This window comes from Saimiri boliviensis, chromosome 5 (assembly GCF_048565385.1).
Source record: "Saimiri boliviensis isolate mSaiBol1 chromosome 5, mSaiBol1.pri, whole genome shotgun sequence".
NCBI lineage: Eukaryota > Metazoa > Chordata > Mammalia > Primates > Cebidae > Saimiri > Saimiri boliviensis.
In genome coordinates, this window is record NC_133453.1 from 25,934,945 (window position 1) to 25,960,740 (window position 25,796).

At 36.7% G+C, this 25,796-nt stretch overlaps 1 protein-coding gene across 1 annotated transcript in view; it reads left to right on the forward strand.

The window, feature by feature from the left end:
• ABCA12 (ATP binding cassette subfamily A member 12) overlaps positions 1-25,796 on the forward strand; it is a 201,128-nt gene that overhangs the window by 5,184 nt on the left and 170,148 nt on the right. Inside the window, exon 2 of the mRNA XM_003925571.4 lies at positions 20,338-20,431. Within this exon, the coding sequence (XP_003925620.3) occupies positions 20,338-20,431 (94 nt within the window). The remainder of the gene's footprint in view (positions 1-20,337; positions 20,432-25,796) is intronic.

Below are 25,796 nucleotides of genomic sequence, written 5' to 3' on the forward strand. Positions count from 1 at the left end.
AAAGCCAGTTAGAAAAAGAGTCAAAGCACCTGTAAAGGACAACTGATTAGACTAACAGTGGACTTCTCAGCAGAAGTCCTGTAATAAAAAAGATGAGGACCTATTTTTAGCCTCCTTAAAGAAGAAAAAAATGCCAGCCAGAATTTTATATCCTGCCAAACTGAGCTTCATAAGTGAAGGAGGAATAAAGTCTTTCCCAGACAAGGAAACACTAAGAGAATTTGTCATCATTAGCCTGACCCTACAAGAAATTTTCAAAGGATTTCTATACATAGAAACAAAAGGATGACACTTGCCATTAGAAAAAGATATATAAGTACAGAGCTCACAGATCTTGTAAAGCAATTGCACAGTAGAAACCTCAAAAGAACTGGCTAACAACATTGCATCAGGAACAAAATCTCACATGTCAATATTAACTTTTAACATAAATGACCTCAATGCTCCACCTAAAATATATAGAGTGGCAAATAGGATTTTAAAAATAAAGACAAAGGCATCTTCTGCCTACAAGAGACTCACCTCCTGGCTAACAATGCATTCAGACTCAAAGTAAACAGGTAGAAAAAGATATATCACACAAATGGAAAAGAAAAGCAAGCAGGAGTAGCCATTCTCATATCAGATAAACAGACATCAAACCAACAACAGGTTAAAAAAAAAAAAGACAAAGGCATTATGTAATGACAAAAGGTTCAATACAACAAGAAGATTTAACTATCTCAAATATGTATTAACCCAATACTGAAGCACCTAGATTCATAAAATAAATACTACTAGACCTAGGAAAACAGGTTAATAACAATACAATAATAGTGGTGGACTTCAACATCTCACTGATATTACTGGACAGATAATCAAGACAGAAAATCAACAAGGAAACTGTGGACTTAAATTGGACTATAGAGCAAAAAGACCTAATAGATATTTATATAACATTACATTCAACAACTGCTGAATATACATTCTTCTCATCTGTGCATGAAACATTCTCCAAAATTAACTATATGGACATTTTGGAGAGTGTTTCATGCACAGATGAGAAGAATGTCTCAATAAATTAAAAAAAATTGAAATCACATCAATTATCTTCTTGGACCACAGTGGAATAAGATTGGAAATTAATACCAAGGAGAGACTTTCAGAAACTACACAAGTACATGGAAATGAAACAACTTGCTTCTAAACAACTTTTGTGTAAACAGTAAAATAATGGCAGAATTTTTTTAAAAAATTATTCAAAACAAATGAAAATAAAGACACAGCATATCAAAACTACTAGGATATAGCTAATGCAATTCTGAAAGGAAAGTTTATAGCATTAAATGCTTACATCAAAAAGATTGAAGGATCTCAAATTAACAACTTAACATCACACTTCAACATACTAGAAAAACAAGAGCAAAACAAAGTAAAAAGCTATTAGAAGAAAAGAAATAACACAGATTACAGCAAAAATAAATGAGATTGAAGCAAAAAATGATAGAAAGTTTCAGTGAATGAACAGTTGATCCTTTGAAAAGCTAAACAAAATTTACAGACCACCAGCTAGACTAAGGAAAAAAGAATGATTCAAATAAATAATAGAAATGATAAAGGTGACATCACAACTGTTACCAAAGAAATAGAAAAGATCATCCAAGATTACTATGAACACCTCTATTCACACAAACTAGAAAACATTCAACCCCCAAGATTGAACCAGGAAGAAATAGAAACCCTGAACAGACCAGTAACAAGCAATGAAATTAAATCGATAATCTTAAAAAAAAATCCTGATTTTAAAAAAAGCCCAAGACAAGATGGATTAACAGCCAAATTTTACCAGATGTACCAAGAAGGGGTGGTGCCAATCTTGGTGAAACTATTCCAAAAAAAATCAAAGAGGAGTGCTCCCATCCCAACTCATTCTATAAATCTAGTTATCACCATGATATCAAAGTCAGGCAAGAAAACAACAACAACAACAAAGAAAACTACAGGCCAATATTTCTACTGAATATAGATGCAAAAATCCCCAACCAATACTAGCAAACTGAATCCAACAGCACATAAAATTATAATTCACCATAATCAAGGAAGCAAGGATGGCTCAACATACACGAATAAATAAACACGATCCACCACATAAGCAGAACTAAGCACAAAGACCATATGACCATCTCAATAAATGCAGAAAAAGCATTCCATAAAATCTAACATCCTTTTATGATTTAAAAAAAGCCCTCAGCAGACTAGGCATAAGTGAAACATACCTCAAAATAATAAGAGCCATATATGACAAACCCACAGCCAACATCATGCTGAATGGGGAAAAGTTGAAACATTTTCTCTAAGAACTGAAACAAGACAAGGATGTTCAGTCTCACTACTTCTATTCAGCATAGTATTGGAAGTCTTAGCTAGAGCTATCAACAGGAGAAAGAAATAAAAGGCACCCGAATTGGAAAAGAGGAGGTCAACTTATCTCTGTTCACTGATGCCATGATTATATACCTAGAAAACCCTAAAGACTCCTCCAGAAGACATCTAGGACTGATTAGTGACTTTAGTAAAGTCTCAGGATACAAAATCAACATATAAAAATCAGTAGCATTTTTAATACACCAACAGTGAGATATCTGAGAACCAAATCAGAAACTTAATGCCATTTAAAATAGCCACAGAAAAAATACCTAGATATAATATTTAATGAAGGAGGTGAAAGATCTCTACAAGGAGAGCTACAAAACAGTGATGCTTTAGTTTCTTTAAATTGTAGATGACACCAATAAATGGGAAAAAATTCCATGCACATAAATTGGAAGAATCAATATTGTTAAAATAACCATATTCCCAAAGCAATATATAGACTAAATGTAATTCCTAACAAATTGCTAACATCATTTTTCACAGAATTAAAATACAAAATCCTAAAGTTTACATAGAACTAGGAGAAAGCCCGAATAGCCAAAGTACCCCTAAGGAAAAGAACAAAGCTGGAGACATCACATTACCTGACTCAAATTGTACCACAAGGCTGTGGTAACTAAAACAGCATGATATTGATACAAAAATAGACACAGATCGATGGAATAGAATAGAGAACTCCCAGATAAAGCCACATGCCTATATCCAACTGATCTTCAATAAAGCTAAGAAAAATAACAATGCAAAAAGTACACCCTATTCAATAAATGGTGCTGGGTAACTAGCTAGCCATAGGCAAAAGAATGAAACTGGATCCCTATTTCTCATCACATACAGAAATTAACTCAAGATGAATTAAAAACCTAAACATAAAACCTAAAACTATAAAAATCCTAGAAGAAAGCCTGGAAAAACTTTTCTGAACATCAGCCTAGACAAAGAATTTTTAATGAAGACCCCCAAAGCATATGCAACAAAGCAAAAATAGACAAATGAGACTTAATCAAACCAAAATGTTTCTGCATAACAAAGAAATAATCAACAGGATTAACAGACAACCTACAGAATAGAAGAAATCATTTACAAATTATGCCTCTGAAAATGGATTAATATCTAGAATTTATAAAGAACTCAACTCAAGAAAACAAAGAGCCCCATTAAAAACTGGGTGAAAGCAGATATTTCTCAAAAGAAGAAATATAAGTGGTCAACAAATACATTAAAAATTTTCAACATCATGAATCATAAGAGAAATTTAAATTTAAAGATGCCATCTTATACCAGTCAGAGTGGCTATTATTTAAAAGTCAGTGTGGAGCCCACAGAAGCTCCTGCTAGCACCGAATGCAGATTGGGCAGCAGCAGGGACATGGCCCAGAGACCCAAGGAGATCAGGCATCAATCCTCCGAGAAAGTGAACTATTCCTGCAGGACCCAAGAAATTCCTCCAAAACTGTGAGTGTCTCAGCTGCAGAAGTGGGAAAAAGAGACTCTCCTCTCCTGAACACACACCCCCACTGGAGAAGCTGAAGGCACTGATATCCACAGCTGAGAGATTCATGAACAGCCCACATCACAGGACTTTGTGCAGGCAATCCCCAGTACCAGTCCAGAGCCTGATAGACTAGCTGGGTTTCTAGACCCAGAAGAGAGACATCACTACGCTTGGTTTACAGGCAGCCACACCCACCAGAAAAGGGGGAGAGTACTACATCAAGGGAACACCCTGTGGGACAGAAAAAACTGAACAACAGACTTCAACCTTAGGTTTTCCCTCTGATAGAGCCTACCCAAATGAGAAGGAAACAGAAAACCAATCCTGGTAATATGACCAAAAAACAAAACAAAACAAAACAAAACAAAACAAAACAAAAACTCTTCAGCACCCCCAAAAAGTCACACTAGTTCACCAGCAATAGATCCAAACCAAGAAGAGGTCCCTGATTTACCTGAAAAAGAATTTAGGAGGTTAGTCCTTAAGCTAATCAGGGAGGGACCAGAGAAAGGTGAAGCCCAGTGCAAGGGAATCCAAAAAAATGGTACAAGAAGTGGAAGGAGAAATATTCAAGGAAATAGATCGCTTAAAGAAAAAAAAATAAAAAATTCAGGAAATACTGGACACACTTTTAGAAATGAGAAATACTCTGGGTAGTGTCAGCAATAGAAATGAACAAGTAGAAGAAAGAAATTCAGAGCTTTAAGACAAGCTCTTCAAATTAACCCAATCCAACAAAGATAAAGAAAAAAAATAAGAAAATATGAACAAAGCCTCCAAGAAGCCTGGGATTATGTTAAAACACCAAACGTAAGAATAATTGGTGTTTCTGAGGAAGAAAAGAATTCTAAAAGCTTGGAAAACATATTTGGAAGAATAATTGAAGGAAACCTCCCAGGCTTGCTAGAAATCTAGATATGCAAATACAAGAAGCACAAAGAACACCTGGGAAATTCATCGCAAGATCTTTACTAGGCACACTATCATCAGGTTATCCAGTTTACACGAAGGGAACAATCTGAAGAACTGTGAGACAGAAGCACCAGGTAACCTATAAAGGAAAACCTATCAGATTAACTGCAGATTTCTCAGCAGAAAACCCACAAGTTAGAAGAAATTGGGGCCCTATATTCAGCCTTCTCAAGCAAAACAATTGTCAGCCAAGAATTTTGTATCCACTGATACATGTAAGCATCATATATGAAGAAAAGATAGTCTTTTTCAGACAAACAAATGCTGATAGAATTCACCATTACGAGGCCACCACCTATAAGAACTGCTAAAAGGAGCTCTAAATCTTGAAGGAAATTCTGAAAACACATCAAAACAGAACCTCTTTAAAGCATAAATCACACAGAACCTATAAAACAAAAATACAAGTTAAAAAGCAACAACAACAAAAAATTACACGGGAAACAAAGAGCACAATGAATGCAATGGTACCTCACATTTCAACACCAACATTAACTATAAATGGCCTAAATGCTCCACTTAAAAGATACAGAACCATAAAATGGATAACAACTCACCAACCATCTGCTGCCTTCAGGAGACTCATCTAGCACAAAAGTACTCACATAAAGTAAAGGGGTGGAAAAAGGCATTTCACACAAATGGACACCAAAAGCAAAAAGGGGTAGCTAATCTTATGTCAGACAAAACAAACTTCAAAGCAATAGCAGTTAAAAGAGACAAAGAGAGACATTTTATAATGGTAAAGGCCTTGTCCGACAGCAAAATATTACATTCCTAAACATATATACACCTAACACTGGAGCTCCCAAATTTATAGAACAATTATCAATAGACCTAAGAAATGAGATAGACAGCAACACGATAATAGTGGGGGTCTTCAGTACTCCACTGACAGCACTAGGCAGTTCATCAAGACAGAAAGTCAAAAAAGAAACAATGAATTTAACCTATACCTCGGAACAAATGGACTTAACAAATGCACATAGAACATTTCATCCAACAACCACAGAATACACATTCTATTCAATAGTGCATGGAACTTTCTTCAAGATAGACCTTATTATAGACCATAAAATGAGCTTCAATAAATTTAAGAAAATTGAAATTAAGCACTCTCTCAGACCACAGTGGAATAAAACTAAAACCAACTTCAAAACGAATCCTCACAACCATGCAAATATACGGAAATTAAATAACCTACTCCTGAATGAGCACTAGGACAAAAATATACAAAAATTTAAAAATTCTTTGAGCTGAACAACAATGAAACAACCTATCAAAACCCCTGGGATACAGCTAAGACAGTGCTAAGAGGAAAGTTCATAGCCCTAAATGTCTACATCAAAAAGACTGAAAGAGCACAAACTGACACTCTAGGGTCACACCTCAAGGAACTAGAGAAAGAAGAACAAACCAAACCCAAACCCAGCAGATGAAGTAAATAACCAACATCAGAGTAGAACTAAATTAAATTGAAACAAACAAAAAAATACAAAAGATAAATGAAACAAAAAGCTGCCTTTGAAAAGATAAATAAAATAGACCACTGGCAAGATTAGCCAAGAAAACAGGAGGAAAAAATCCAAGTAACCTCACTAAGAAATGAAACAGGAGATAATACAACTGACATCACTGAAGTATAAAACATCATTGAAGACTACTATGAACACCCTACACATGTAAACTAGAAAACCTAGAAGAGATGAATCAATTCTAGGAAAAATAAACCCTCTTAGCTTAAATCAGGAAGAATTAGATACCCTGAACAGACCAATAACAAGCTGGGAGATAGAAATGGTAATTTTAAAATTACAAACAGAAAAAAAGTCCAGCACCAGACAGATTCAAAGCAGAATTCTACCAGACATTCAAAGAATTGGTACCAATCCTTTGACACTATTCCACAAGATAGAGAAAGAAGGAACCCTCCCTAATTCATTCTATGAAGCCAGCATCACCCTAATACTAAAACCAGCAAAGGACATAAGCAGAAAACTACAGAGCAATATCCTTGATGAATATAAATGTTAAAATCCTTATCAAAATACTTGCTAACCGAATTCAACAACATATCAAAAAAAAAATAATCCACCATGATCAAGGGGGTTTTATACCAGGGATGCAGGGATGGTTTAATATATGCAAGTCAATAAATGTGATATCCCACATAAATGGAATTAAAAACAAAAAACACATGATCGTCTCAATACATGCAGAGGAAACATCTGACAAAATCTAGCATCCCTTTATGATTAAAACTTTTGGCAAAATTGGCATACAAGGGACATACCTAAATGTAATAAAAGCCATCTATGACAAAAACACTGCTAGAATAATACTGAATTGGGAAAAGTTGTAAGCATTCCCTCAAAGAAGTGGAACAAGACAAGTATGCCCAGACAAGAATGGCTGATGATAATGGCTATGAACACCAGGGTGGGGCCAATCTGAACAGCTGTGACCACCTGGACTTGCCCTTATGAGCATGCCTCTAATACCTTGGTTGTGCCCAGTGAACATGGATGTGAACACCCAGGTTGGCCCTGACAAGAACCACTGTGAATATCTAGGCGGACCCCTATAAGGACAGCTGGAAATGCCTGGGCTTGCCTCTGTGAGGATTGCTCTGTTGATGTGAATTTAAATTAGTTCAGACTATGGAAAACAGTATAGACATCTCTCAAAGAACTGGAAATAAAACTACCATTTGAATCAGCAATCCCGCTACTGGATAGCTACCCAAAGGATACCTGCAGTCATATGTTATTGCAACACTACTTACAATAGCAAAGTCATAAAAACAGCCTGAGTGTCCACCAACAGTTGATTGGATAAAGAAAATGTGACAGGCCTGGTGCAGTGGCTCATGATAATCCCAGCACTTTGGGAGTCTGAGATGGGTAGATTACTTGAAGTCAGGAGTTTGAGACCAGTCTGTCCAACATGGTGAAATCCCATCTGTACTAAAAATACAAAATTAGCCAGGCGTGGTGGTAGACATCCGTAATCCCAGCTACTCAGGAGGCTGAAGCTGGGAATCACTGGAATCCAGGAAGTGGAGGTTGCAGTGAGCTGAGATTGTGCCACTGCACTCCAGGTAGGGCAACAGAATGAAATTCCATCCTAAAAAAGAAACAAAAAGGAAAAAAAAGAAATTGTGGTATATAAGCACCAAGGAATAATACACAGGAATAAAAGGATTGAAATAATGTCCTTTGTAGCAACTTGGATGGAACTGGAAGCCATTATCCTAAATGAACTAACATAGACGCAGAAAATCAAATATCATATGTTTTCACTTATAAATGGAAACTAAACAAACAGTGCACATGGTCATAAAGACAGAAAAAATAGAGTCTGGGGATGCCATAGTTGGGAATGGATAATGGGTGAGAAATTACCTACTGGATACAGTATACAGTGTTTTGGTGATGGGTACACTAGAGGCCTAGCCCTCACCATTACACATGTAATACCCATGTAACCAACAAGCACATGTACCCCCAAATCTCAAATTTTTAAAAAAGAAGGACCTAGAAGTAGAAATTCCATTAGACCCAGCAGTCCCATTATTGGGCATATATTCAAAGGATTGTAAATAGTTTTATTATAAAGACACTTGCACATGTATGTTCATTGTGGCACTGTTTACAATAGCAAAGACCTGGAACCAACCCAAATGCCCATCCACGATAGACTGGACAAGGAAAATGTGGCACATATACACTGTGGAATACTATGCAGCCATAAAAAGCGATGAGTTTGTGTCCTTTGTAGGGACATGGATGAATCTGGAAACCATCATTCTCAACAAACTGACACAAGAACAAAAATCAAACACTGCATGTTCTCACTCATAGGCAGGTGTTGAACAGTGAGAACATGTGGACACAGGGAGGGGAACATCACACACTCGGGTCTGCTGGGGGGGACTAGGGAAGGGAAAGTGGTGAGGTGGGGAAGTTGGGGAGGGATAACATGGGGAGAAATGCCAGATATAGGTGACAGGGAGAAGGAGGCAGCAAACCACATTGCCATGTATGTACCTCTGCAACAATCCTGCATGTTCTGCACATGTACCCCAGAACCTAAAGTACAATCTATCTATCTATATAGATATAGATATAAAGAAGAAGAAGATGCGTCCTAATAGGCATATCAAAGAGAGACTTTAATTTTCAACAGATGTGGGATCTAATTCCAGCCTTCTACCTGAAGAAGGGAAATTTACTTTAGTTGTTTATTTTCTGCTGTAACTGTTTCAGTAGTGGGTCACACTCCAGCTCAGTTGATGATAGAACTAGCTTTTCCACCCAGACATTGTCACAGCTTGCTAAAGGCTTACATTTTGAATCAAGCTTGACATACCCTCCCGCAATCTCCACCTTGCTCATACTACCTTTCACAGTGACTAAAGAAAGAGGAAACCTTTGCTTCAAAATTTTAGAGCAAGTTTGTGTATGCACTAAAATAATTTTTGGAATAAAACAATTTAGGATTAAACCATAATTTCAAAATCATCCTAAATCAGATAGAAATAAACTAGGTCCTGCACAACCTACTCAACTGTGTGGTCAGTGTTCCAGTTCCTTTTATGTCTTCTGAATTGAAATCATTTACTACCTTAATCACTTTTAATTGCTCAAAAATTTTAGTTCTACCTATTGATTATGGTGCCTGGCACATAGTAGACATACAAATTTTATGAATGTAGTCAACCACTAAAAAGTAACTGAGGTGAAGAGGGTTCAGAAACGGGAGCAACAGAGGAGTTCATTGACTTAATATCTGATAAAAATCCATTGCTTCTGTAAACACCATAAAACATTTACCAGTCTTTAAAGTTCAAATCTGTAAGTATGGATTTCACAAAACTTTCTTGATTCCAGTTTTTAGGTTAGTCATTTATTTAGATGGTTGTGAGGTACACCAGTCTGTTCTCATGCTGTTAATAAAGACACACCTGAAACTGGGTAATTTATAAAGAAAAAGAGGTTTAATGGACTCACAGTTTCACATGGCTGGGGAGGCCTCACAATCATGGTAGAAGGCAAAGAAGGAGCAAAGATACATCTTACATGACAGCCGTCAAGGGAACTTGTGCAAGGGAACTCTGATTTATCAAACCATAAGATCTCATGAGATTTGTTCACTATCGTAAGAACAGAGGAAAGAGCTGCCCCCATGATTCAATTACCTCCCACTGGCTTTCTCCCACAACACATGGGGATTATGGGAGCTATAATTCAACATTAGATTTGGGTAGGGACACAGCCAAACCATATCAAACAGAAAGACCAATTAATTGAGAACTCTGAGCCATTTTTACCTCCGCAATGGGAAACTAAGGATCTTAATTAGTTTAATAAGGTTTATTCCGAGTGTTATGTACCAAGCTCTTACTTTGCAATGTAAACCTTGGAATCCTCTTGTTACCATCAGATAACAGTCAGTCTTGTTTTATAGGACATTGCCGAAAGAAATAAAGAAAAGAAAAAAAAAGAAAAGAATAAAAAAGAGATAATGTACCTTATATATGGAAGGTTGGGCAATTTTTATTTTCAAGTTTGCAATAAAAAGTGCTAACTCTAGGTTACAGGAAAGCCTTCAAATGATTTTCAGTGCTCTCATAAAATAAATTAATAAAAGTATAGTGTTCAAATCAAAGAGAGCTAGTAATCCATTTTGTAGTGGTCTAACTATATAATTTAATGATTAACTTTGCTAGTGAAGCCAGACTCCGTGGGTTCAAATATCAGCTCTACTGCTTGGTGGCTTCTGGAGGAAAAGCTTATTTAATCACTTTAAGATTGTGTCTTCCCATCTGCAAGAGGAAAGGAGGTTATTATGTTAAAGGGGATGATGTTGTGTTTAACAGAGCATGTTGTGTAACCTAAGCAGTCAATATATATTAGCTGTTATCATTTGGAGTATTGTATTGAATGCTGACATAAATCATAAGACTACTTGACAACAATAATTCATCCTGAGGAAGATATTTTGTAACAGTACTTAACAGAATTGTTAAAGTTGCCCAGGGAAGAGAGGATTTTGTCTCTCTTCAAGTACTTATAAAATTCTCATGTGGAAGATGAGGCCAAACGTAGACAAATAGGTAGTAGTTACTGGAAGAAAGATTTCACCATAATATGAGCAAAAATATCAGGCAATTTGAGTTGTCCATGATGAAGCAGTCTCATAGTAAACTTCTAGTCATTAGAAGCATTCAAATAGAGGTTGGATAACCATATGGCAGATATATGTTTCCTAAGTCTCAATGTACCAGTCGTTCTGGACCTATTTCTGTTCCTGGAATATCCCCCTCTCTTTTCCATCTGTGGATCTTCACACATATGCTTCTGCTCGAAAGACTCCCACTTCTTTCTCACACTTCATCCAGCACACATTTCTTTCCTTCTGTTTGACCCTTTTTCATCCTTCATGTTTTATACTCAGCTTTCTTTGATTTATCTTTCTCTTGCATTCTTTACTTCCTATGTCATATTATCTAGCCCATCTAGTTGTAATTATTTTTTTCAACTTTTATTTTAGATATGGGGAGTATATGTGCAAGATTGTTAACATGAGTATTTTGCATCCAAGTAATGACCATAGTACCAAATAGGTAGTGTTTCAACCCATGCCCCCATCCCTCCCTCTTCTGTCTAGTACTCTGCAGTGTCTGTTGTTCCCATATATATGTGCATGAATGCTCAATTTTTAACTCCCATTTGTAAGTGGGAACACGGAATATTTAGTTTCCTGTTCTTAAATTAACCTGCTAAGGATTATGGCTTCTACCTCTATCCATGTTTTTGCAAAGGACCTGACTACATGATTTCATTCTTTTTCATGACTATGTAATATTCCATAGTATATATGTACCACATTTACTTTACGTCTTTACTATTGGGAGTAGCATGGTGATGAACATGTGAGTATCTTTTTGGTATAATGATCTTTTTCTCCCTGGTTATAAACCAGTAAAAGGATTGCTGGGTTGAATGGTAGCTTTGTTTTATGTTTTTAGAGAAATCTCCAAACTGCTTTCCACAGTGGTTGAACTAATTTGTACTCCCATCAACAGTACATAAGTGTTCCCTATTCTCTGAAGCCTTGCCAGCATTTTTTCTTTCTTTTTTTACTTTTTAATAATGGTCATTCTGACTGGCATGAGGCCAAAACAGCACAGCACTGGTCCAAAAACGGGTACATATAACAATGGAACAGAATTGGAAACTGAGAAATAAAGTCACATACAACCACCCGATCTTCTACAAGGCTGACAAAACCAAGCAATGGGGAAAGGACTCCCTGTTCAGTAAAAGATACTGGGATAACTGACCAACCATATGCTGAAAATAAAATTGAATCCCTGCCTTTCATCATATATAAAAATTAACTCAAGATAGATTAGAGAATTAAATGCAAGACCTCAACATGTAAAGATCCTTTAAGAAAATCTAGGAAATATCCTTCTCAACATTGGCCTTGGCAAATAATTTTTGGCTAAGTCCCCAAAAGCAATTGTAACAAAACTAAAAATTGATAAATGGGACCTAATTAAGCTATAGGGCTTTTTCCCAGCAAAAGAAATTATTGGCCGGGTGTGATGGCTCCTGCCTGTAATCCCAAAACTTTGGGAGGCCAAGGCAGGTGGATCACCTGAGGTGGGGAGTTCAAGACCAGTCTGGTCAACATAGTGAAGTCCCATCTCCACTAAAAATACAAAAATTAGCTGAGTGTGGTGGCACACACCTGTAATCCCAGCTACTCAGGAGACTGAGGCAGGAGAATCACTTGAACCCAGGAGGCAGAGGTTGCAGTGAGCCGAGATCCCACCACTGCACTCCAGCCTAAGTGACAGAGTGAGACTTGGTCTAAAAAATATATATCAATAGAGGAAACAGTTAACCTAAAGAGTGAGAGAAAATAATCTCAAATTATGCAACCAACAGAGGTCGAATATCCAGAATCTATAAGAAACTTAAACAAATCAACAACCAAAAAATAAATAATCCCATAAATACGGTCAAAAGACATGAACAGACTCTTCTCAAAAGATGACATTCAAGTGGCCAACAAACATGTAAGAATGCTCATCCTCACTAATCATAGAGAAATGAAAATTAGCTATAATTATTTTTTTGTTTCTCTTCCTTAAAAAACTGAAAACTTCAATTGCTCTATCCCCAGTGTATGGTATATAGTAGATGCTCAACAATTTTTTGTTGTATTTATGTATAAATCTTAAATAAATGATTACTGTTTTATATGTTGAGCTCTAAATTTTCTTAAAACTCTCCAAAACTATGACTCCATGAAGGGGAATGAAGATTCTTCATCCTATCCTTTTGTTTTTGTTTTTGGGGTGAGGCAGGAGAAATCCTACTGATATATAGAAATTATATTGATAATCAGTATCATATCATTCTTTTTTTATTAATTAAGTTTTTTTGTAACACAGTCTCATTCTGTCACCCAAGCTAGAGTGCAGTGGCAAGATCTTGGCTCACTGCAACCTCTACCTCTTGAGTTCAAACGATTCTCCTGCCTCAGCCTTCTGAGTAGCTGAGACTATAGGCACATACCACCACACTTAGCTAATTTTTGTATTTTTAGTAGAGATAGTGTTTCACCATGTTGGCCAGGCTGGTCTTGAACTCCTGACCTCAAGCAGTCTGCCTGCCTTGGCTTCCCAAAGTACTGGGATTACAGGTGTGAACCACTGTGCCCTGCTGGGTATTATTTATTTTTGACCTAGCCAACCTCAGGCTACTCTAGTATGAAGGCACCAACTCAAATATCTGTAGGGGTAAAACATGTAATGTGATATGTAAAGTGCACCAATCACTCCATTTAAAAGTGGGGAATGGTGACATCTATGATGAACTAGAGAGTACTTTCCCTATTTAAAAGCATTCATATTTCATTGAAAGCAATAACCAAACCATGTGCAAGGGACAAAATACCTCCATGAGTCTGACGTGGTCTTTCTACCCCCATTCTGTTACCTCTGCTGTAGTATAAAAAGATGTAGTAATTAAATTCACAGAGTCTCTAAACAGTAGTTTAGTTTCCTATAATTTAAAAATCTATAGTTAATTTGTTAATTTAAAATTCACCTGTTTTGTTTTCTTTACTGTTTAGTGAAAATGGTAAGAAAATAACAATGGTAGAAAAAAAACAGAATCAGATAAACAAGCAGGAATTAAAATGAAAGGTTCTGACAAGGTAATAAAGTAGCAATGACCTAAAGTTGAAAGTAATGCTTTGCCCCAACTTTTTAGAGCACCAGATTTTTTTGAAATTTGCAAATATTTGAGACAATAGTTCCTAACAGGTGCAGAGGAAAATATTACTAGATAATTTAATTTCATTAATAGATACTGCAGATCAGCTTTAAATGAAAACTTTGCAGTGAATTTACATTTGATGAATTCAAGGAATTGCTTAAGATTTAAATTTGTAATTTTGAGGTGATGGCTTAGTGACTGCAAGGTCACTGAAATGTGCCCTGCCATTATCATTAATTCTCCAAACCCCAATACTTGCATGTGACAGGATAGAGTTCTTAGAGGTGACGCTTGTCTTCATCTCTTTTTCTGTTTCTTCATCTTTTTCATTCTTTTAAAAATTAGTGTGGATTTCCAAAAAGAAATGCAGAAATCTTTTCAATAATTTCCAAACTTTTTATTTTAAAACATTTTCAAATTTAAAGAAATGCTGCAAGAACAGTGCAAACAACTGTTTTTCTAGAACAATTTGAGATTGGTGCTCCATCACCCCCAGATACTTTAATATACGTTGTCGACAAATAAACATAGCTCAATACCACCATCAACTCCTTAGGCTCAAGATTCACCAGGTGTTGGAACTGTGGCGTTTATACAGCAAAAGGATCCGGTTTAGAATTACGTGCTGCATCTAGTTTTCATGGCTCTTGTCTCCTTTATTCTGTAACGGTTTCTTAATTTTTCCTTGACTGTCATGACCATGACACTTTTGAACCTTCATGACCAATTGTCTTTAAACTATTGGTTGTTTCTTATTTTTTGAGTCAGGTTATTATTCATCTTTGGCAAGAATGTTGCAGAAATGATGCTTTTTTCCCCATTTCATCACATTAGGTTGTGTGTGATGATGATTTGTCCCATTTTGTAGGGATTTTGTAGGTACATACTCCATTCCTCATTAAGCTTTCTATTTGTTTATGTTTACCTATGTGTTTATTTACATCAGCATTGATTAAATGGATTCCTAGTTTATTTAATTAAATATAATATTTTATTTTCAAATATATTTTAATGTTTAAATACAGCCACAGGCTGGTATCTGTATTCTTGGATGTGTCCTCATCATTTATTGTCAATCCCTATGCAATAAATCTGTCACGTTTCTATCTACCTACCTACTTATCTATATCAGTCAATCAAGCTATAAGAGTATCTCTCATTTTCCATCATCTGTCTACCTTTCTCTATCTTCTGCATAAAATCTTTAGCTATGTCTAGTAATGAAAATAGTGAAACCCGACTAGCAATGATCATACCTACCACTCAGTTGTTCACTGAAAGAAGCTAGCATTTCTTGGAAAAAATGGGTGTTTTCAGGAATTGGACAAAGAAGGTACTCAATGAGGCAGAAACGAATTGTGGAACCAGACAGTAAGAAATAAATAATGCACACATGCATTTTTATCTACATGTTATGTCTCTGTATACATTTTGGGAATTAGGAGTTTATGCCCATTTTGCTTATTCTTTCTTTCTCTCTCTCTCTCTTTTTTTTTTTTTTTTTTTTTTTTGAGATGGAGTCTTGCTCTGTCACCAGGCTGGAGTGCAGCAGCACAATCTCGGCTCGCTGCAACCTCTGCCTCCTGGGTTCAAGCAATGCTTCTGCCTCAGCCTCCAGAGTAGCTGGGACCGGAGGCGTGTGCCACCACGCCCAGCTACTTTTTGTATTTTTAGTAGAGATGGGATTTCACCATCTTGGCCAGGTTGGTTTCCATCTCTTGACCTCATGATCCACCCACTTTGGCCTCCCAAAGTGCTGGGATTACAGGCGTGAGCCACCGCGCCCAGCCCATTTTGCTCATTCTAACCCAGCGTCACCAAGTGGATTCTAGTTTCCTTCTTTTCCAATTTTTATAATTCCCCTGATGGATAGTGAGAAGCCCGACTCCCCTAATGGAGGATGGGTCTGCTTTTATCATCAACCTTATCTTATGAAATCAGTTGCCTGGCACTGCCCCTGTCCCGTCTCCCTGCACTGACACCTTCTTCACCCAACGTGGGCTCTGACACCCCACATCTAGCTGCCTCAGTGCGCATGTCCTCTTCACCGTTCTAAGGCCCCACTTCCCTAACTGGGTCACTGTGGCTCCCCAAGTACTAGCATGTACACTTACCTTGTTAGGATCTATCTACAGACTTTCGGGTTGCATTTTTTAGGAAAAGAAGAAGAAAAAGAGAACAGAATGGTACATCTTAGAAAATAAATCCTGGAGAAATAAAAGGATGCAAATGTCCTGGCCCACTAAGGCATTATAAACTATTTAGTGTGCACATACCCTTTGATGTCAAGAGCATAGGGGAGTGGAATGCAAATGAGATGTGAAGACAGTGTGAGATAATTACACTCTCAGCGAAAATACTAAATCTTTAAATGCTGCTTTCCTCAACTGTCTCAAGAAAGCTCCTCTGTCTATATGTATAAAATTAATGTATTATCTCTTTCTCCAAACAAACAGAAAAAGTCATGGCTCAAGAGTTTGGATCCCTGATGCTGCATTTGCTTCTAGGTTGCTTATGATCATATTTAGAATGGTATTGTGAGCAACACTGCTGCTATGAAAAATTAAGTTTTATTTATTTCTTGCTTTTGTGATTAACCTGTCAACCTTAACAGCCGTGAGACCATAGTGTAGGGGGCTGTGTATTTATTATCCCTCTAAAATGCGGTATGCAGAAATGTTCTCTAAACCTCTCTCTGGCCTAAAATCCCAGGGAAATCTTGTGATAATAGATTGGTTTAGAAGCTGGCTGTGGTTTTTGCCCTCCACAGAGTCTAAAATGCCTAAATGTCTCTGGTATAGATTATATTTTTTGTCTGGATTCAAAATATGTTAAAATTAATTTAAAAACTTATCAAAATGTCCTCATGAAAGCATCAAATTATATCAAGCAAAAGACAACTTAAAGAAACTATGTAATATATGCCCCTTAACTGAAGCTAGATGTGTTGGTATAGTTGATCTCAATCACTGAATTCTCATGAAGCTGCCATAGAAAATGAATAGAAGTTCCTAAAAGCAGCCACGGGGCATCAGGCCTACTCAGATGAATACTTTCCTTAAGGAATAACTATAGGCTCAAATACAAAACTGATCATCCACAACATTAATTTTTTAACCTTAATTCTTTCTAGTCTACATTTCAAATGAGAAACATAAAAAAAGATGATAGCTTGTATCCAGGATCTTTAAAGAACAGGCTCTAATTTTGAAATAAGTCAGAGATGAGGCTAAATTAATAACACATCTAGTATTTCCGTAGCACTCATATTTTTTGCAACACACTTTCTGTAATGCCTTATTTGCTCCTCAGAAGAGCACAATAATTATTGAAAAAAAATCCTGGCCTTCTATGTATCTTGGGATTCAGATCCTCATCCCCTGCTCTGCCTCACAATTGGATATATGACTTTGGACAAGTTACGCTAATTTTCTGTATCCAGAGAATACAAAAAAAGAGTTGGATCAGATCACAGGACTTTAGGATGGCTTTGGCAGTCTGGTTAAACCTACAGCCTTTTTAAGAATAATGTTTTACAATTCATCATGTAAAATAAAATGGATTATAAAGTATATATGGAAATTCAGTTATCAAAGTATTAAAAAAGCAAAATTGGCTGGACGCAGTGGCTCACGTCTGTAATCCCAGCACTTTGGGAGGCCATGGAAGGTGGATCATGAGACCAAGAAATCTAGAACATCCTGGCCTACATGGTAAAACCCCATCTCTACTAAAAATACAAAAATTAGCTGGGTACACATGGTGGCGTGTACCTGTAGTCCCAGCTACTTGGGAGGCTGAGCCAAGAGAATTGCTTGAGTATGGGAGGTGGTGGTTGCAGTGAGCCAAGATCACGCCACTGCACTCTAGCCTGGTGACAGACTGAGACTCCATCTCAAAAAAAAAAAAAAAAAAAAAAGGAAATTTATGATATATGATATGGTAATATGTGTGTCTCTTTATTATAGCATTAAATAAAAGGTCTAGTGATAAATCCATAACTAATTTTAATATAGCAATGAGTATAAATAGCACTTTAAGGTATCTGTAACAACTGTAATATGATTTTTAAATATCTATAATTTCTATTGGTGACAAGATCACAGATACTTTTAATAACACTATGGTTCATTCCCTACATTTCTCATTAATGGAAATGCTAAATTTTAATAACAAACCAGAAAAAATAAAAATATGATCTCTTTTTCTCACATTCAGATTTACAGATGCCCTGAATTCTATTCATTAGGTGATCCCAAAGAAATTTCCCAATAAAAATATTCCAGGACTTTTGAAACACTCCTGCTGGGTTGGTAGGGTGGCATACATCTAAATCTACTCTCCTCAAAGTGCAGTCCATGGACTGGCGGCATCAGCATCACCCCCCTGGAGCTTCTTAGAAATGCAGAATCTCAGCCCCCACCTCAGATCTACTGAATCATAATCTGTATGTTTGCAAGACCCCCAGCTGATTTGGAGTACCCATTAGTGTTTGAGAAGCATTGTTTCAGATTAAGTTGTTCAGTCTGTACGGGGGCATTTCAAGCTATGATCAAACTGAGTGCCTCAGGATTCCTTGGCTGTATAGTGAACTTCCATTTTTAAGAACCTACCCTGATATCCAAAGTCTAAGAACTTAGTGACAGGCCTACCAGCAAGGAGGCCACCACTCTTGGACATATAATGGAGCTTTTTGTAGCAAATGTAGATTGGATGTTATTTAAGGATCAGTAATTCATGGAGTTTGGATTGCTTTGGTGAACTGAAGATCCCCAAGTAGACAGTTAGATTTGGCAGAAGCAAATTGTCTCTGAAAAATGGGAGAGGGAAGATAAGTCTGACCACAAAACTATATAGAAACGCAGTTGTTAAGTTTCACTTTATTAAGTATAGGCAAAATTTGTCCCTGTGGTTTGGTTTGAGCACCATAACTATTTGCATATCACAGTTAATGTTCTTGTGAATATGTGTTTTTCATGGCTCTGGAACCAATTATATAGGTCTATCAGATATTAAGCAGTTAGTGTTTTTCAAATCATATCTACATGGGGAGGAAAGGCAACTCCTGAAGTACTTAAAGTGAAGTTCTCTAATAGAAATTTCAGGCCAGACACAATGGCTCACACCTGTAATCCCAGCACTTTGGGAGGCTGAGGTGGGTGGATCACAAGGTCAGGAGTTCAAGAACGGGCTGGCCAAGATGGTGAAATCCTGACTCTACTAAAAATACAAAAATTAGCCAGTCATGGTGACGGTCACCTGTAATCCCAGCTACTCAGGAGGCTGAGGCAGAGAATTGCTTGAACCTGGGAGGCAGAGTTTACAGTGAGCCGAGATAATGCCACTGTAGCACTCCAGCCTGGGTGACAGAGTGAGATTCTGTCTCAAAAAAAAAAAAAAAATCAATGCAGTATGTGTTTTTGAGCATCTATTTTTTATCAAGTGATAGAAATTTAGGTATCAACAAGACACTGTTCCTACCATAAACGAACATCCAATTTATTTGGGAACTGGGTAAAAAAAAAATCATTGACTATAACAGTGTAAGTTCTTTGATAGAAGCACACACACAAGACATTAAATATTATGGGGGATTGCATGGGACTTAAAGTTCCTTTTTATTCCTTCACTCATTGACTCAATTATTTCTTTGTTGGTTCATTCTCAGGTTCATTTATTCAACAATATTTATAGGCCATGACCCATGTCATACACCAGTCTTTATGACTGAGCATAGAATGCTGACATTGGAAGGGCTAAGATAGGCATAGGTTGAAATTACTCTGGGTTTTGTTTACCCCGTTTAGAACATTGTGTCTTATCCAATAGGAAAGTAGGACTCTAAAGGATTTTTAAGGAATGAAGTAACCAATCAGGTTTAATTTTAATATAATCGTGATTGGGGAAGTCATGAGAGGTAACCCAAAAGAAGACTTCAGATTATTTCATGGCTTTAAGCCTGGAAAAATCATTCTTCTCTGCATTTAGAGATCTTTTACATACCAAAAAATTTCTCATTTTTTTATTAATAATATTTACAGTCAATCAAGTACTCAGCTTGTGTTGAACTATTATAGTATGACACGCCTTTTGTAGTCAGGTTTTAAAAAAATCTTTGGTTCAGCAGTAAAACTAACATTTTTTTCTACTGTTATTTTGCAGCTTTGGACACTTGTTTTGATCTTATGGCCTGTCATTATTTTCATAATTTTGGCTATTACCCGGACCAAATTTCCTCCAACTGCAAAACCAACTTGTAAGTAAATAAAATTTGTCTTTTTCTCTAATTTTTGGATTCTAGTTAAAATTTATTTTGGTACCACTTTAATCTTTCATTTCAAAATTTGGGTTTTGTTTGTTTGTTTGTTTTGTATAGCGTTTTCCCTTGGAAGAATTAATTTGAAGAATTTGTGTGTTTTATCCCAGATTTTCAAGTTAGTCAGAAAGTTGAGTTTGTAATATTCATCTAGAAAAATATGAAGCTTGTAGAAGCCAAGAGATATTTTAACCTTTATAGAATTTTGACCCATTTATTATTAATTTAATAAATCTCACCGTGATATGCACAATATAAACAAGCAGCAATCTCATGCAAGATCATTCTTCACTTTTGTAATGGAAATCATAGTCTTGTATTTGATCAGCTGAACAAACGAACATCCAGAGTAGTTTAAAAGTATCTTCTCTCTCTTTAGGGCTGATATTCGAGTGGTGTAAGTGTGTCAACACTTTCAGTTCAAGAGAAGACTGTTCTCTAATTAGTGTTGTTTCAGTTACATTTAGTAATTGTCAAGTTATAAAATGGACAGAATGCCTGATACTTCATTATGATTATTTTCTTTGGATCCAGAATGAAAACGTAGAAAGGACTCAGAAAATTCCTCAGAGGTGGACAAGGGTTTTAACCCCAGTGGTTCGACAAAGGCTGTTTTCATTTTTGTTTTTTCCCTGTGAAGCCAGTTTTCTTGATAGAGTAAGAAAAGTCAAATCAGGTGTTTCTTGCTTCACAAAGCAGCCATCTCCTGGAAAGGTTCTCATAAATCTAATTTTTAAATCAGATTGTATTTCACATAAATTATGGTAATTTGCTATGTAAAAGAATACAATACTGAGTCATTTTTAAAGAGAGAAAAAGCTAGTGACTTTTAAAAATAATTACAGTGTTTTTTAATCACCTAGTTCTAAGAAATCAGTTAAGAACCATGGCAGAATTTACGTGAATCATGCCCAATAGGATAATTCAAAAGAAAATGTCAACTCAGTTAGCATAGAGCATTTAAACTCTTGGTACTAGAAGAAATAATTCCTTATACTTAAATAGTACCTTATTTCTAAAGGATTTTTTTTAAGTCATTTGAATTATTGATGAGATTTTATTAGATTGTTCATAAAAACAGCATAATCATGCTCTTTTCATATAATGTGTGTATGATTTATAGCAGACTGACTCCATTGTATACTGCTGGAGTTATATATTTGTGCATATCTTAAGTAGCATGGGCCTCAGAAATAATCCATTTATATATTTGTACCTGTCTTAAGTAGCATGGGCTTTAGAAATAGCACATAAGTAGGATAAATACTCTTAAATATTCTGGTTTGATATGCTATCAATTTGCTAACAATAGTGAAGGGAGTATTTTAATAGCTCTTTTCAACAACCTATTTTCACCAATTTTTTGTTTTTAAGGACTTTTCAGTTATATAATGTTCCTTTTGTAAAACTTCCAAGAGAGAAATACAGGGTCTTTGAATGAACAGTCTTCAACTAATTGGTGTTACCTGATGGCATTAGAGATTCATGGAGAAAATTGTGGAAAACTCTTATAATTTTACTAAATTAGAGGGAAAAAAATACTAGAGAAAATGTGACATGTGCTTCTTAGGCTTTCATCTAAAGGGCTCTGAAAAAAACATTATACCTGAGAGTAGATGAATCACTGCTTTTTCCTGTGTACCTATCATCATACTCTAATAATAAGTAGCCAACGAAGCGATTATCTTTCTGTTTGTGGGTAACTCAGTACGAAGTCATAGAATGGTTCCAACACTGAAATGATGTTTGCTAGTCTCTTAGACCTTATCAGACTCAGTCTAAAAAATAATTTTTTGGTTTGTTATTACAACTGGAACTGACCCTCTCACTTTACAAATGAGAAACCTGCAACACAGGAAGATGACAGTTTGCCAAAATTCAATTATATGGGATAGGAGAGAAAGGTGTTGAAAACGGCCACTTTGTCCATGAGATTTACCGTATCTTACCCTTTTACACAAAAATTCTTTCTGAGTCGAGAAACTCCTGTCTAGGTTAATAAGAGCCAAGTAAAAATTGTGCCCAAAGTTTCAGTACATTCTGTAATCAATAGAATATAAAATGTAATTAATTTGGAGAATGTGAGACTGGTATAGAAGCAGTTACTTTTTTTCTCCGTCTTTTGTGGTAGAAAGAGAATAACTTTGAGACGATAGTTTTGATTGAGATATTTTTATCCTGTTTTTAAAATTGCTCTTGTTTTTCTTTGTTTCTCACATTATGTCTTTTATGCTGAAAGATTAGAACTGGCTAATAATTCATCATCATCATAAAAATATTTCTTGATCTCATACTGTGTACCAGGCACTTAGTAAGGTGGTGACTGTATTATTCATCTCACAGTTAAGAAAAGGAATGCCCAGAAAACCTAAGTAACTTGACCAAGATGGCACAGTTAATAAGTGGTGGTGTCAGGATTTGAAACCAAACAGTCCGGCTCCAGAATCTGGTTTTAAGTTCATGAACTCACGTTTCTTACAACCAGTAGTCAGTACTAATTTTTCACGTTGAATCATTTACCTTTTGTAAAGGTGAACTGAAAATTAGAAACTAGGAATAGAAACACCCCTGCTTTGTCTCAGTTATGAAATCAAGAAATATGGGGAGCTGGTGCATTCCAATGTATGTATTAGAGTTATGTTAACTATTCGTATTCACTGTCCAACTAATTTTGCATGAATCATTGTAGCTGAACTATCATAGAAATGAGTTTCTGTTTAATAGAGTTAAAATCTTTTGTGGGTTACAGTGCTAGCTGGGCAGTAGACAAGTGAAGATGCAACTCAAGAATCCGCCTCTGGATGAAACTCAGCCATAACGAGAACAGAAGTTGTAATACCCTGGGCACATTCTGTCCCCAGAAGAGCCAGGCGGGTCTGTAGGACTTGATAAATCATTTAGAATAAGTATAATTAGCGACTTAAGAGATTCCCTTCATAGTCTTTTTGATGGTTGGGCATCTGGAGAAGTCTGCACTTTTGATGAGAAGGAACCAGCTGCAATCCCTGACACCATGGGTACTGGTCCAGATAACATACATATTCTTGACATCACCTGACTTCACTCACTCCCTTCTGTGTTGCAACAAACAGCTTAGGTAACTAGCCTCTGCAAATAACAAATCCCAGGTAAAGAAAACCTTTTAAGCCTGGCAGGCAGGCCCTAATTCTTCTCATTCAAACAGGGAAGAAATGAGCTGAAGTGCCAAGTTTGAAGTAGTTTCAATCTCTTATAATCTCCACATGCAGCAGCTTGTCAAGAAGCAAATTTTAAAGCCAAAAAAACAAAACAAAACAAAACAAAAAAACCCTGCTTAGGAACAAGGGCAAACAAAACAGCACAAATCTCCACAAGACACACTTAGACTAAGCCAAGCTGCAATGTGCTGCAAGTTTATTTTGTCTCCTTTTAATACATATATACCCATGGAAGTCCAGACGAGGAGTCCCTAATTACTGTGCAACTGTTTTTCAAGTATAGTAAAACCCTGACAGAATGAGATAAGAAGATTCGAAAAAAAGCAGTCATGTCAAACAAGGAGTCACACTTTAGTGAAGTTAATGAAAAACAATGTTTTTCAATTGTTCCCTAAATATCTCTAAAAGTACAATGGAAATCATACTGTGCAAATATGACCGCACATTGCATTAAGCCCCAACTATCTGAAGGCTGTCGCTTTCTGACACCACTGGACCCTCTGGGAATAAGAAATTCAGCTCATCCCACACTTGAAAATCAGGGCTGGTTGAGATGCAGGAGCCAACCACGAATTGAATTATATTCAGATTTATATTATCACAGAGTTATACTAAATAGCACCCATCCAGATGTTACTTAACAGCTTTGGTAAATGCAAGATTGTCCAACATTTTTAGCATGACCTTTTGCCTACAAAGCATACCCTTTATCCTTAGGGAGTCATAAAGTGATGACAGGGATGAACATTTATTGAACACTTTGCTATGTGTCAGACACTTTGCTGAGTACTTTGCATGCCTTAGTTAATACCTCTTTTCTTTGAACCATGTAATATGATTGTCCCTATTTTAAAGATGAGAAAATTGAGACCGAGAAACGTGTTAAGTAATTGACCAATGTTCACATGGTTATTATGTGCTGGATTTTTGAACAAGATACCTACAGATAGGTGGTTTTAGCTAGATCATGGGTGCCATCAATGGCAGTCCTGAGGTCTGGTTCATCACAGTAACTCATTTTTCTTCCTCATACCACTTATTAGCACTGTCATAGATTGAGCATTGCTGTAAAAATGAACTCAAGTTCTTTTCCTACTTCTTAGCTCTGGGAAAAAAACGATGAGAAGGAAGATTGAAATTGTTGATCAGTAGGTGGTTTGTAGGACGGTCCATGCATGTTGTCATGACTCCAGTGCCTGAATTGTTAAGAGGAGCTATTGTGCCGTCTTAATGTTGAAAGAGCCTACGGGGCATCTCAGTGATGAGGGTTGTGAAAGTCAGAGCGGTGAGTTGTTTTCTGGCCTTGCTCTTGCTGCTGACTTTTCCCGTGGTATGTTTTCAGGGAAGTGAGGGCGAGGGCATGGGTGTAGGATTCCAGACTGCATCATGGTCTCCAGCACACCCATGATCTAGTGAAAAAAATTGAGGGACCCACGGGAAATAATTTTATTTGCTATCTTGATAGGCTCAAAATTTACATAGGTTTTGTGTGTGTGTGTGTGTGTTCTGAGAAGCTCAGAATTCATCATCACTTATCTTTTGCTGTGGATTGCTCAATCCAGTTTCTGCATTCTCATGAGTACTGTCAACACTAGTTAGTCTCTCAGGTTAGAAACATCTGACTCATCCTTGACTCCTCCCTTCATTTACCTCCCTTAACTGCCGGCATGCAATCAGAATCCTTTGTGAAATGTGTCGCAGAGTTACTGCTGCCCTTCCATCCTTCCTGCCACCCCTTGGTTCAAGAACCCATTGTCTTATGCTTGGATGGCTTCCATAGTTTTGTGAGTGTGTAAAAGTGTGTATGTGTGTGTGTGTCTGTCTGTCTGTCTGTCTGGGAGCCCTACGTCCAATTCTTTCCAAGTTTCAACATCAGATAATCTCCCTAAAACACTGGGGCCCAAAGAGCAGGTTTCACCTTCTCTTGGTCTGACTTTCAAGACCTCCATTCATCAGGATTCTTCCATCTTTGTGTTCATTCTGTTCTGCAGTAGAATGCCTGTGCTGAAGGAGGAGGTGTCTGAATGTCTTCCACACATCTCATTCTCACTCCCACACTGATGCGTGTCCTCCTGTCTCCCCTTGAATGCCAGTTAAAAGCCAAGCTT